Consider the following 14,554-nt stretch of genomic DNA (forward strand, 5'->3'; position numbering starts at 1 on the left):
AGCTAAAAAGCTAAAAAGATTTTTGTACTTTATAGTTGACAAATGACGCCACTGATTAATAACCCCTGTCCTGCAGAGCCCATATGTACTGTATATGGGTTGCACATACAGTACCATCTATGTAGCGCCCTGTATATGTACGATTTGGGGGTATTTCTTGTGCAATGCATCACACTGCAGCAAACCGAAGCAAATGCGGAAGTAACTATGCCACTACAGGGAAAAAAGTCAAGGGCAAAGTCTGTGGGTTAAGAAATCAAATTATTTGAGGATATTGTGTAAAATATGCCAGCAGGACAAGGCTTAAGACTAATATAAAATAAAATGAGTAAGTATCATACCTGTTCATGGTTGGATATGAGGATCTCCACGATGATGTTCTGGAACTTGATATCCATGATGGCCGCCACCGTCTCCTCTGCAGGTCTCATCAGTGTGGGGCCGAACACCACGCCCAGGTTAGGCTTAGACATCAGGTTCTTCTTGGAATGATTTGCAACACTGTAGGTGTAACGACATAGAGAATCACTATCACTATTAGCATGAAAGCTCATCTGTGTTGGTACATTCCATGAAGTTCAACAGAGGCAAACGTAGCTCACCTCGAATTTTAATCATTCAGGCAATTGCGTCTCATTACTCAAGTCACATAAATTTAAGGTCACATACTCAGAGTATGTGAATCAACATCACTCCTGAAGAGGGTTGATGTAAAAGTGACTGAAAATTCAAGGTGAGCTAGTTTGACCACTGATGTTACCAATACAGCTTGATATGAACTCCTCTGAATGTCAACTGAGTCTTGTAGTAAATGCTCTCTGATTAATTAACAACTTTACATTCATAAGCAGACGGGAGGAACTGCGGTGAGATACCCACTTGAGTAAGTGACCAATCAGCATGTCCAGCATCTCAAAGTTGCTCTCCGGCAGCTGGTGCACCAGCCTGTGGATGTCGTTGATCCTTAAGGTCCTGGACTCTTGTTCTAAACAACAACAACGACTTGTTAGCACCTGCAGCAGGCTTGTAATGATATTGTGAAGGCTTTTGTTCATATCTTTTGTGTTGAATCAGGGAGTACAAGATATCGACATACTGCCACTTTTTTTCCATCCAATGAGCTGCTTCAGTTCAGATTATAGTTTCTATGGTCTTGCGTATTCCAACCTGTTCTATCTACAGTCAAAGATATGAATGACTTAGGGGTTTTGGCATAAACTGATCTGCTTTGGAACAGTCACATTGTGAAAACAGTTGCTAGAGCCAATTCAATGGTTGGATTCATCAGACGCACTGTTGGTTATGAGTCCAGCCTTGTGGTACGCAAATCCTTGTATGTATCATTGGCTAGATCTTTACTTGAATATTGTTGTCAAATATGGTCACCTCTGTCTCGCAATCTGATGTCCTTGTTGGAGGGCGTGCAGAGGCGGGCAACCAAGTTCATTATAGGTGCAAATGCCAATGCTTGTGAACTTGACTACAAGGCTAGACTAGCTCACCTCAACCTGTTACCTCTTTCATATAGGAGAGAGATCGCTGACATCATGTTGTATGTTAAGTCCACGGCTAATGTGTACGATTTAGACATGCATCACGTCCAACAAGAGGTAGTAGGTCTCATATGCTAATGCCAGTTCGCTGCAAAACATCAACATTCGCTACTTCCTACATCCCTCGCTTGGTGGCTGAGTGGAACAGACTGGAAGTCAGAGTCCGGGACATGGGGGCTGTCGCTTCGGGGCAGTCCCAGCTTTTAACATTCAAACGGGGTCTTGTCAAATCGCTGACCAAGAGATTTAATGATCATTTTGTTACTGACAATCTCTGCACGTGGACGTCTGCTTGTCGGTGTGCCACATGTCTGGCAATAAGGCCACGGTAGACATGGGGCACTTCCACGGCCGGATGTACATGTGCAGAGATCTAGCTATTATGAAATTGTGCAATTATATATATTGTTATTATTGTCTACTTACGATGTTGTGCAATATGCTTAATTAGTTTTAACTATGATTGATTGCAATGTCATTTATGTCTTTGGGGAGGGAGCCTGTAAAGGTGGTCTCCACCTGTTTCTCCCTTCCCTTCCACTTGTGGCAAAGCTTGAATAAATAAATAAATAAATAAATAAACCTCCTTTCCAAAAGAGCAACTATTGCTACATACAGCTACACTTATAAAGCTATGCAGGAGCATATGAAGTACAACAAATGTATGATATTACTTACTTGCTGCATTAATAAACTCCTGGTGAAGCTTGAATGTCAGTAGTGGTTCAGGTAGCCCTCTGGAAGGAACAAGTTAATGTTAGTTTTGAGAAACTTTAGTTATCATCATGTACATGGTATACTAAAAGCAAAATTCTGTATCTAACACAGAAAGCTTAAAAGCCTGTTTACTTCTGAGTTCTGAAAACTCTGGTATACAGTAATGCTGGGAAACATTTTTATCTTTAAGGACAACTTGTAGGTTTGACTACTGACAGTGTGGTGCAAACAGACAAGTGGGGTGTGCAGTGTACTGTCATAAAAGAATGCTTTTGTACATCAAATTGTCACTGTTTTAAAGCAAATCTCAAAAACATCACAACAGCTTTCTTGCAAAATGTGCTTCCATGAAAGGCATAAATCTACAGTAACAAATATCTAGTTCTTGACTGATATGTCTGCTTATTCCTACTAAGTTGAAATGCAAAACAAAACAGGACAGTGCCACAGACAGACAGACAGACACAAGCATGCAGGCAAGCAAAGTTCTACTTAGGATTCTACACAGAGAGGTAGGGAAAATAATAACACACTCCTTAAGACAAACAATAATAAATTAGACCAAAAGCTTGTTGTGATGAATTAATTAATTTACATGATTGAACATGAACTATGACGTTTAGAGAGCTACATCATCTTTACGAAAGCAACTGTGGGACATCTGGCTAGATATCACTTGGTGATTATCATGTCATCCTGCAACACTACACAGAATGCAGGACTAATGCAGCACCTAGACGTACATCTGAACCCTCCCAAATTTTGCTTAGTTACTTTGATATTAGGAACAAGAAGGACAATGTTAAAGACACCTGTATATCAAATGTAGGAAGTACAACACGGGGCCTGGTGCTATAATGATATTTTTAGAATTTTTCGTCATTACCGACTGCTTGTAGAGATTTCCGTGTAAAAGACTTAAGTTTTGTACGATATTAAAACTATTCATGAAGTTCAAAGGTTGCATTGTTTCATAGGTTGTTTTTTTTTTTTTTTTTGGGTGCAAATTTGCAAATCACAAATGTACTTGGTCTGGAATGGATGGAATGCCTACATGTGTAGGGAAGTGATGCAAATAAAACCAAGGCTTAGCCTCCTCTAATTTTACACACGTACAGCACCATAGAAAAAGATGTAAATCAAAGCTCTAACAGAAACGTTGTGTTGGACTAGCTACCAACAGATGACGACCAGAAGCACATGTGAGTACTCACACATTATGGAATGCACTCGATGGTGGGCTATAGCAGTCACAAACAATAGAACAATGGCAATTCAGTCAAAGTTTTGGGACCAAGTTGAACCAAAATGCACGTACGGTTGCCATTCCTCTTCATGCAATCGCATAGCAACATCATTTTTTTTAATCATTCTAGATCTTTACACTGAAGTTTGTTGCATCCGACCCTACTCTACTGCCACACATCACCAGTAACAAAATGCATGTTTTCTTGACTGTCTATTAATACAGGTTAATTGCAGTAAGAAGCACATACAGCTATGACAGTTTGGAACATGAACATGAAGATGAGCCACGTACGTAGACATACACTGGCAGTGAGAGTGACCAACTCAGCAGACACAGACATATGATGCACACACATAAACTGACAATAACGCACATGCCACAGCACAGACATGTATCTACATCTATGTTAGCAACACATATATGTACATGCAACACCAAGAACCAACACAAACCTAGCACTAGTGCAGAATGCAAGCCAGTATCCTTTGTTGGAATGTCTACCAACGAACATACAGTATCCACCTCAAGCACAGGCACGTCGGCAGAACGTACTGTACCTGCGCGAAACCCGTATTGCATTGTGCATAGCACTTCAGAAGAACGTCTCATATAAAGTTGTATTCATGTATACAAGGTTAACATCCTCGAAAAAGATATCCTCTGCAACAGAACAAAATTCTGATGCAACGTTCACCACAAATCCAACAAAAACCGTGAAAAATCATGGTTTCGTGCAGGCGCAGTATGTTCTGCTGACGTGCTTCGAACATCTACATGTACATGTAAAATATGACATTCTGGTCCTAAAAAGCGCCCCCTACCTAAAGTAGTTCTTGAGTGCGCTGGTGATGGTTTTGATCTCATACTCGTCCAGGTCCACCTTGTCTGCTTTTCTCCTGTCTACTGAGGACACCAACAAACAAACATGGGTCTATCAGTCAAATATAGTCATCAAGCTGAAAAACAGCACTTGTTTATGACAATCTATATGACAATTATGGAAAAGGTACATTACATTTTAACTAATACATAGAGAGGGACAAGCACAAAAAGGCCTTCGAACATTGAAGTACTCTCAAGGATCGTATACTAACATCATGAAACTCTTACGATCTCAACACTTATACTGATGAGACTGTTTTGTCAGAATAAATGATTATTATAGAATTTAGCTTATAAGTCACTATACAAATGTATATCTCAAACCTGTGTTACATACCTAGACACAGTTCTGTTAGCTTCTTGACCTTGGAGTTGACGCCCACTACCCTGTACAGGCCCTGCTCCTCAATACCTGCAGGGGGAGGGGAAGTTAGTGAAATGGTGGAACCTACCATCTCCAGGATAGACCTTTAAATGTCTTGTACCATAATGTTTTTACAATGTCTTTGCTATTGCTCTTACCGTTGTGGTTTTAGTCATCATAACATTTGTGCTTGGATCAACATGATAGTCCCTATCCATAAGCAATAGCACCCAGTATAAGAATTGTGATATATATTGGCAAGATAGTAGTAATCACATGTAGAACTTATTCTGCAATTGTTCATGATAGTAGTGTAGTGAAGTTGTGAATATTAGTAATATGAATAAAGGTACATGTATGAAAAAAAATTGTCCTTGTTGTCAGGCTACATTGCCAATGTTGTTGGATAAGTCTTTGATAAGTCAAATATTCCTCAGTTGAGAATGGCAAGTAGTGCATTATAAGCACTATCTCTGATGGAACCTACCTCTTGTCTCTATAGACTGAATACATCTCTTGATGAAGGTGAATCCTATGTCATTCAGCAAGTCTGTGGGAGGAGCAGGTCAGATAGTGACACAATATATACACCATTCTCATACCGAACATGTCAGTCTGTTGCAGTACCAATAGCTGTTACAAGAGGGAGTTATTAATGAAAGAAAATGGCACCTTACAATGTCTGGAGAGATAAGAGAATTGTAAGTACTTAATTACCAAAAGAATGAAGTAACCAATTCCCCCATGCACCTTAACTACATTGAACAATGATACTACATGTACATCTATTATATAGGCGTGTAGAATGTTAAGCTGGCTACCCAAATATGTTGGGAACACCGCTAAAATTTCTTTACTTTTAGGCCAAAATTAATTCTCCTGTAGTTTGAGTCAGCATCTACTATCAACAAGACTACTTGCACTAACGGGGAATTCTAGAAAAAACATGGGTACAGTAAAAAATATGTAATGGGTCATACATGTAGCCCTGTCTTACAGATATGATGTTTAGTTTTCATCCATGTTAACATGGGCCACAAAAACTTAGTTAGTGTAGACTAACAACCATATTTCTACTTGAGGAAACTCTCATCTTTTGGAAGGTTAAACTGAGATGGACTGGACACCAAACATCAGATCTGCTAGACTGCAACAGGCCCATCACTTCCAGGGACAAACTACACAACATTGAGGATTAAAACATGTATCTAACAACATTGGACTGGACCACACTTAGGGGTGTTACAGGGAAACCACAGTTCCCAGGTAAATCATTTGTAACATGTTCTGATGCCCACTGCAAGGGACAGGCAATCCTGATCCCGCCAATGGTGTTTGACGTGTGGGTTGCAGGGATGGAAGGACGTGAGGATTTGTCGGGGCGGACTGCAGTGGGTATCAGGGCACTGTTGGGGCTCCTGGCAGGCACGGAACACGGTACATAACAGAACTCACTAGTGTTACTGTGATGTTAGATTTGACAACAGTACAGACGTCCTAACAATGGAGTGTCTCTTGGTAATATCTTTGAACGTCAAGATTTTAGTACACGTATGTGGCTGACGTCTGACAACATAACATTAAAGATACACATGCATAAAATCGCTTGGCACTAGTATACATTTTTTAAGTACAGTGTACAAATGTGGAGGACTAAAAGTACTAAATATATGGCTTTCTACAATATCTCTTATTCATGCCAGTGCTACAAATTTTGATTCTAAGTAATTGAAACAGTGAATAATGATATCTGCACACACAGTGATTCTGGCCTGTCTCTAAATCAATAATAGGATATGCCAGAGTGGTTGCATTTCTGGAAAGACTCCATGCAAATTGACAGAGTGTGGCAGCTTTTTACAACTACCCGCTATTGCCAAATGCGAGAATATATCATAATCTTTCATGAAACTACTGGGTATTGAAAAATAGGCAATAACCATAACTCATAAAACTTACATGTCAGCTTAAATGTATATGTAATTAGATTATATTGCTATGGGACATGGAGCGATCCATTTCTTGTACAAGAACTGTTTGCCACTGACTTACAAGCAACTGCAAGCTACAATGTAGTTTGAACAGATAACATTACCATTGCTGTGGATGACAACAAAACTACAGCTAGTGTAACGGCTAATCTATGTGGACGTTGGCCTGCCAGGAGTCCGAACAGTCACAGGGGACGAACACAGAGACACTAACCATGTGGGAGAAACCTCCACCTGCACCCCGGAGAGGGACATGTCTCCGTACCTGTCATTGACTCCACACTACTCTTCTTTGTGACTAAGAATGGCATTACATTCCAGACTGGAACAGGATAAGGTGCTGTGAATATGGGTGGACAAACGCACGCACGGCCAAGGCAAGGACATAACATTGCAGCAGGTAGGTGGGGGCGGCAATGGCAGCGCAACAGTCAAACAGCTCTTCAAACACGTTTCTGCAGCTTTGAACTTTCTCAGAACAGTTTCATTATTTTCTTTGATTAAATCACCAAAGAGAATTAATGAAATCTGAGAGAAAGTTCAGAATTACAAAGAAAGCTGTGCACCAATCTAAAATCATGCTGATAAAAATTTACATTAAAAAAAGAAGTCCTCTACTGACTCTGTGCAACTCCTTAAGCCATTAAGGGCTGAGCTGTCAGTAACTGTTGTTCTCCCATATTACCAAAAATACAAAAATTATATTCTAATGATTGTCATGGGCTTGGGTTCGTCCTAACAAAAATAAACACAAAAGAAAAACCAAGGGGGGTTATTAACAATGTGTTAGTGCAAGTAGTCTTGATGAATAAAGTAACCCATAACTACAGCCTGGTGCCACACCCGCACCATAGCAACGACCTCTGACCTTGTGACCCAACAAGGTTCTTATCCCGGAAGAACGACCGAAAATAACTTCTAGGACTGGAATCTGTAACATGGGATTGGTTAACACTGGTTCCAACCCTGGGTTTAACAGTTTAGTCATGAACATGCTAGTTATTAACAGGTTTTATTAGTTATTGATGGAGCCATGCAGTGATGCCTAGTTAATAAACGTGGGCATGCACCAGTGATCTTTTAACTTTAATTTTGTGATCTGTGCAAAATTAACAACATGCTATTGTATTATCAATGGCCTGTGAACAGAACTGAAAATGTGTTTGTGAAAAAGAAGGACTAAGCACCCAAGACACCAGCAAAACAAAACTATATACATCAAAGTTACAACTATCATTATCAAATAAAATCAAAATTACAACAAGCACTTTATTGATCTTACGGTAAATTACCGCCTACAGCATGCAATATAGAAATGATATATAATATTACACTCATTAAGTATATGTGGAATTAGACAAAACATATAAATAATCAGTACACATATGAATAAGCTGTGACATAAACAAAGAAACATCAGACAGATAACACCACAAATGAAAAACAAATTACACACTAGTGTATGTAATTGGAAATTATAGCATCAGGATGCTAAATTTCTGGCAAACACTTCTTATATGATTTTCCTGTACATACTTCAGGATGTACAGTTGTGTGGAAGACTTTTTAGCAATTTTCCTCCAGAATCTACAACTTGTGACATCCAAAATTAAGACTGACAAAACTAGTAATCTTACAATGTTAACATGTTGAAAATCCTTTAATCTATATCCTTAACTCTTAATAACTTACTTTCTTCAGTTGAAGATGGAGTACCAGGCACTTGGTAGATCTGAAATGAGATAATAAGACAGTGCTTGAATAAAGAGAAACAGGCAGAGTCCATCAAGCGTTAGTGGGGGAAGATGTAAGGACCATTCCAAACACTTGCAGGAGTGAAACAGACAGGATGCACTTTGGTGAACCTGGTTTCCTGCTAAGAATAGAAATTGGAGACTCAGTAGAAGCCGACTGAAAGAGGCCTTTTGGTAGTTGGAAGATTTAAATGCTAATTTTGTACTTCACATGGAATATACATTCACCAGCCTGTTCCAAAATGTAGGCACTGTGTTAGAAAACAATTCTTACTGTAATTTTTATGTCCAAGAATTAGAACTGGTTTGTTACACTGTATGATCATTTATCAGACTAATGACATCATAACTTCTCCTGGTAGGAAGGACATCCTTCACAAATAGGAAACAGTTTCTGAATGGCCCTTACATGCACCTGTTAGAGTATAAGTAGATCCACCACAGCAAGCAAAACAACAGAAAAATAAAGAAAATGATGAAAATAAAATAAAATAAAATGAACTACAAAGGAAATTCAAACCAAAATCATGTGAAAATATAATTCATCACTCCCAGTTAGTGTCAGTTTTTTTTCAGGTTCCCAAAAACCCAGGAGGCCAATTTCAGGTGAAATCACCAACCGTTACGCCTGACAATCATGATTGGTTCACACACTCAGGTACAAACGTGTCTAAGGTACCTTATGGCGGTATTCAGGTGGAGGCTGATAGGGCCCAATCTGAGTCTGAAAGAGTAACGACTTTTGCATCATTAACTTTACGCTTCACAGGTTGTCTACACACACTACATGTATTCTCTTTCCATGCCACGGTTTTGGAAGATTAAGAATGAAAAAATTAAGAAAAAAATGATGACAAAATGCAGTATGTGATGTTGATGGTGGAAAAAATGTGCTTGGTTTTGTTAGTTTTTCTAGTCAGCAGTTACGACATTCCCAAAAGCCGTGAAGCACCGTTAGGGATAAGATGTGGCATTGACTAAAAGCTAGGGCTCAAAGTACCACCTGCATATGCAGTTTAGTGTAGGTAAAATTGGAGCTGTGCAGGTAAGCTGCACTGGGCAATGTACTGGGTTTATATATCATATGTATATGTGCATAATTTTCATTGATTTTCAGCTGTATTGAGGGTTACAACCTATGAAATACAAAGAAATAACATAAATAGTTTTTGAACAGCTTTTAATGTAATCTGTACCTCCAAAATTATGAGTGGTGCAGGTGAAACTTGTGCAATTTTCAATGTTACCAGCACCAGTGAAGGTATGCAGATAAAAGTATTTGGAGCCCTGAAAACCGATGCCTGACTACTAGTATGCAGCAGGTGTGAAGCTGGTGCGGATGACTGTGAGGCATGATGAAGCACAGTGGCCTACGTACCTATATGACTCATAATGTTCCCCTGATCATAACCTGGATCACCATACAATCTCAGCATTTGGACATTTTATGGGAATTCCTTAGAGCTATCACTGTTCCACATTTCCAAGAACTATCAAATAAAAGTATTACTCATATCAAGATGATCAAATCAGAGTGAGGGAACAAGGTGAAGGGGTTTGATACAGTTACATTGTTGTATTGGTGAATTTACTGGTGAATGAAGTCTTTCGATTAAACTTACTGATGTAATGCAGTTGCAGTTTTGGAGGTAAATTTTGCTTGCTGTATGAGCAAGCCTTAAACAGGTATTAGATGGTACAGAAACAGTGGATTGCTCATACCTTGACAAAGACTGGAGTGGCAAATTTGGGTGAGTCCAATTTCTTGAATTGGAAATTTCAGTTTGAATTTGCTTCATAGATAGAAAAGCTGGCTGTTCCAAGACATATCTACTGGGATAACTCATAGCTCCAGAATATTGGTCTAAGGCAAGACAAAATGGTGATTGGTACATGTACATTTACTGATGAATAAAATTAAGACTTTCAATTAGACTGACTTAAAGTCAGAGTCCATGCAGGTTTGGAAGGACATTTCTCCTGTATGAGTAAGCCTTAAACAGATATTAGAAAAGCTGGCTGTTCCAAGGTTTTTCTTGGGGAAACATTACTGAGAGTACAGGTGTGAGTCATGTATGTTGTACAGATGTACTCACTGGTTCCTTCCCATCCATGGCCTCCAGCCACGCCTTCCTGTCATCCTCTGACATGGCCTGCACTGTGATGCTCGTGGCCCTGCAGATTAAACACATTAGTAAACTCATTCTTTATTCACAAATAAAAGAAAGAAACATTGAGCCCAGGTCACGTCAGCCATAACTGACCGAACATGCAGGGAGACATTAGACATATAACTCTATACAATACATCAAGACATACAATATTGCACAGTTTCCTTAAATATTACACAGTTTTCATTCAAATGATCACAGGAATTTTTCAGACTTTGGCTTAAAAGTTACCACTTCTATCTAGCGTGACTTAACCACGTTATAATTTCAGGGAGTAGGCCGGTTAATTATAAGTACAATGTAGTTACATCTTATACTGGGAACCTACCAGGTTAACTCATAACTACAGAATTTGTAACTTAAGCTTGGACCAGTAGTAAAACTACATGTATAAAACATTGAGACTGGATGACTGGATTCAATTATCCCTTGTTATACCCCCTCCCTCCCAACTGTACATGTATGTTCATATGACATAATAGAAGACTCCCATATACTCTACGCAGGAAGACAGTTTGATCACCTAGCTAACTCCTGAATCCACTTACACTTACAGGTATATTCAAGCCACAGGTATGTGTTTACATACCCAAGGGCCCTACCAGACCTTCTGCCAGGCTTGCAGTACTGTCTGTTTAGTGCAGATTTTTGCCCACCTGGTTATTGTACTGTTGTAAGCTTGGCCTAGTTCTTCAGTTTAAAACATGAAAGCCAGTCTTACAATAGACCAACAGGACATACATGTACACACAGCAACTTTATAAACTACAAATACTAGTCATAAAAAAGAAAAGAACTGCAACAGACAGACTGTCCGGAACCCCACGTGTACCACAGGTAATGGAGTCAGAAGACCATGTGAAATTTTCTACAGCCGGGCTTTACCAGTAATTTACTTTCATATCTTTCCGCTCTTCCATGCTGAGTTTGTTTTCATTAACTACAATAGAAGTTGCCTCAATAGCAGGCAGATCTAACAAAACATCCCAGGCATCACCAACCTTTTATACAACATATCCCCAGACATCACACTCCAATGACCACAGTGGATAGGGGTGATCATTAAACAACAACGGGCCTTTTCCTCCACCCTTTCAACTTGGTTCTGTAATGATCTAAGTATGCAACTTGTACTAAAAGCACCCGGCTGACAGGCTCTTGGCAGTGATTGATTATAAATATTTTGGCTCAACAGCTAAAATCGTGAGCTGATGAGTGGTTGTTTAAACAATAACATCAACAGCTACAGACGGTACGTCAACCTGAGAAAAATGAAGATTTTACTAACTACTACATTGTACTAAGTACTACAAACATGACCTGCCAGACTTCCCCATTAATCTTTTTATGTACAGATCATTAAGCGTTAAGTTTCGCAGGTGAGAAGGACAGGTGTCCAGGTGTCTTGAGTAACCAGATAAGGTTACCTGGGCTGTTATGTGTTGCCTAGTCTTTCAGCACAACAATCTAAACTGACAAAGTGGCTACACGGATGGAGGACGGAAGTGATATGCCACTGAGCTCTCTCGGTATCCTCTTTCCACAGACTATTAGCATAGGCTCAGTATAAATGATACACCGATATGGTCAAAAGGGTGCAACACCTTACTTGTTTATTTCTTCTTTGCTTCTATGCAGGTGTAATTGTAATGAACTGATGACAGTTTATGTTTTGTTATAAATTTGGTGACCTTGCACTCTTCTTAAGCTGGTGTTATGCCGGAGGGTGGTTATACTGGCTATACAGATACAGATTCTTACTATATCAAAAAGTTAAATTTTAAGGCATAAGGCACAGGAAAGAAGGGGATTCTAGGTTGTAAGGAAACTACAGTTACTGTTGACTGAAACTTACTTGTCATTGGCCATGATGTCAAAGCAGAACCTCTTGTCTATGGAGTCTGACATTCTCCTGTAAAATCAGAGAAAATACATTAATTTCTAATTTCTATTTCTATGATCTACTGCTCACGGAGTCACGTGTGTTGTCTGCATGACGTCACAGAAGCAGTGGATTGCTCATTCCTTGACAAAGACTGGAGTTGCACAGTCGAAAATTTGGGTGAGTCCAATTTTGTGTGTTGGCAATTGCAGTTCAATCTTGTTTCATAATGACTTCTACCAACACAGATGAACTTTCAGGATAACACAACAAGCTATTATAATGTCAACCATTACCCAGATTAAAACAATTATTAGAAAACCATTATGACACTACCACTAGACAGTAGACTTGAGCATAACCACGTACCTTACACATGACTTGAGGATTATTGTTTCTGTGCTGCTGGTCTAGAAAGAAAGAAAAACAAAAGAACAAGATTGAAATATGAATGGCCCAGAACATGTGCTATGAAGGAGACAGTTGATAATTACCCATTGGATGTTCAAAACTTTCCTGTTAGACCAGAATACATCAACATACAGCAACAATGTTCCAAACTGTGGATAAACACACCCCAAACTGTACTCACACAGTCAACTAAAAACTGTCAGTGTTAAGGTCATGGCAGTGGCAATGGCAGTCAATCTAATACATCTACTACAGTCCCTCTGCCACTGTTGGAAGGCATTTGGGACAAAAGGACAAAGTCCAAGACAGTGTGACGTAGAGATTTGTCGTCTTTTGTGTGGTCAAGGATTACATACTGCATTCCAAAACTGTTGAAACAGTTGCCACACAAAACAGGTTGGATCCAGACTACAAATGGTTTTTACATGGACCGCTACCAGCGGTGGCAACTGGCTCGAGCTGGAATGTTGGCTCTCGAAACCAGATCATTAAATCTGCATTAGTCTCCCATTCAGCCTTCACCTCTGCCCAGATTAAACACTGATTTGTCATGTGGATTTTCCGTGATGACAGCGGCTTAAACAACACACACCCCTGACTAAGACATTTAAGCTGTACAACATCCATCCATCTTAACTGTATCTATCACCCAAGAAAACAAAAAAAATATTACATAATAAGGCTTGTAATGACTAAAACTAGCCAACCTTAGGAAGTTTAGAAGACCAAAAATAACTTAAGAATTTCTCTCCTGTTCTCAAACACGTTTTGTGCAATCATAAGACAAAAATTCCTTAAGGAATTTTATAACAACCTTAGACTTGAAGAAGATATCATAATTACAGCTGTCATTTTCAACAATGCAGCGGCTATCTTATGTAAGATGTCTATAAATATTTATGCTGAATGTAGAGACATTGTACCAAACATCAGAGTAAGAAGACTTACCAGTTTTCCTTGGGTCTGTGTGTAGGGGATCATGGTGAAGATTTTGTTCTCCTTCTGGTACATACAGTAATGCTTCACCCAGGCATAGCCTATGGGTCCTGGATATAAACAAACACAGCAAGAAATACATTCAGCTACCACGTAACAGGTGACAATCACACATAAAAAACAAGGGCTCTCCCAGAGCAATGAAGCAAGAGTGCTCCCCCTCTCCCCAAAATCCTAGCACCTCTCACAATATGTTCAAATTTAGGGTTTTCTCTTATTATTTTCATGAAAATTCGCTGATTTCTTTTTCACGGCATCAATCGATTAGGGAGCACCTCTCTCCTAAAAATTTCTGAGGAGACCCCTGTTTAAGCCTTAAACTAACAAAAGGCAGACAAGAAATATGGTTGGGTCTGACTTACTTTTCTCCTGTACGAACAGGTAGCCCTGCTTGGTGTATGTCTTATTGGGACCCTGCTCAATCGGCTTCTGCAATAAATAAATGAATAACAGACATTTATTGGCAGATCTCTTCGTCACTGTACTGCAAGACAGCTTATTCCGTATCCCTTAAATCTTAATAGGATACTCAATAGACTTTTCCTCATAAATTTTGTGTGGTTTACCTCCATCATATATGGCAT

At 39.3% G+C, this 14,554-nt stretch overlaps 1 protein-coding gene across 16 annotated transcripts in view; it reads right to left on the reverse strand.

Moving 5' to 3' along the window:
• LOC109470599 (rho GTPase-activating protein 26-like) overlaps positions 1-14,554 on the reverse strand; it is a 54,219-nt gene that overhangs the window by 6,004 nt on the left and 33,661 nt on the right. For 9 of the 16 annotated variants that reach the window (XM_019769579.1, XM_019769593.1, XM_019769590.1 and 6 more), the window contains exons 10-23: positions 14,333-14,399; positions 13,923-14,020; positions 12,933-12,973; positions 12,537-12,593; positions 10,607-10,685; positions 9,190-9,249; positions 8,449-8,488; positions 6,971-7,078; positions 5,253-5,315; positions 4,739-4,813; positions 4,341-4,422; positions 2,232-2,290; positions 880-985; positions 342-501 (exon numbers count right to left, since the gene is read on the reverse strand). In XM_019769579.1, the coding sequence (XP_019625138.1) occupies positions 342-501; positions 880-985; positions 2,232-2,290; positions 4,341-4,422; positions 4,739-4,813; positions 5,253-5,315; positions 6,971-7,078; positions 8,449-8,488; positions 9,190-9,249; positions 10,607-10,685; positions 12,537-12,593; positions 12,933-12,973; positions 13,923-14,020; positions 14,333-14,399 (1,095 nt within the window). The remainder of the gene's footprint in view (positions 1-341; positions 502-879; positions 986-2,231; positions 2,291-4,340; positions 4,423-4,738; positions 4,814-5,252; positions 5,316-6,970; positions 7,079-8,448; positions 8,489-9,189; positions 9,250-10,606; positions 10,686-12,536; positions 12,594-12,932; positions 12,974-13,922; positions 14,021-14,332; positions 14,400-14,554) is intronic. The other 7 variants (XM_019769581.1, XM_019769585.1, XM_019769580.1 and 4 more) reach the window with 7 other exon arrangements.

Source organism: Branchiostoma belcheri, unplaced genomic scaffold (genome assembly GCF_001625305.1).
Source record: "Branchiostoma belcheri isolate BF01 breed outbred unplaced genomic scaffold, Haploidv18h27 scaffold23, whole genome shotgun sequence".
NCBI lineage: Eukaryota > Metazoa > Chordata > Leptocardii > Amphioxiformes > Branchiostomatidae > Branchiostoma > Branchiostoma belcheri.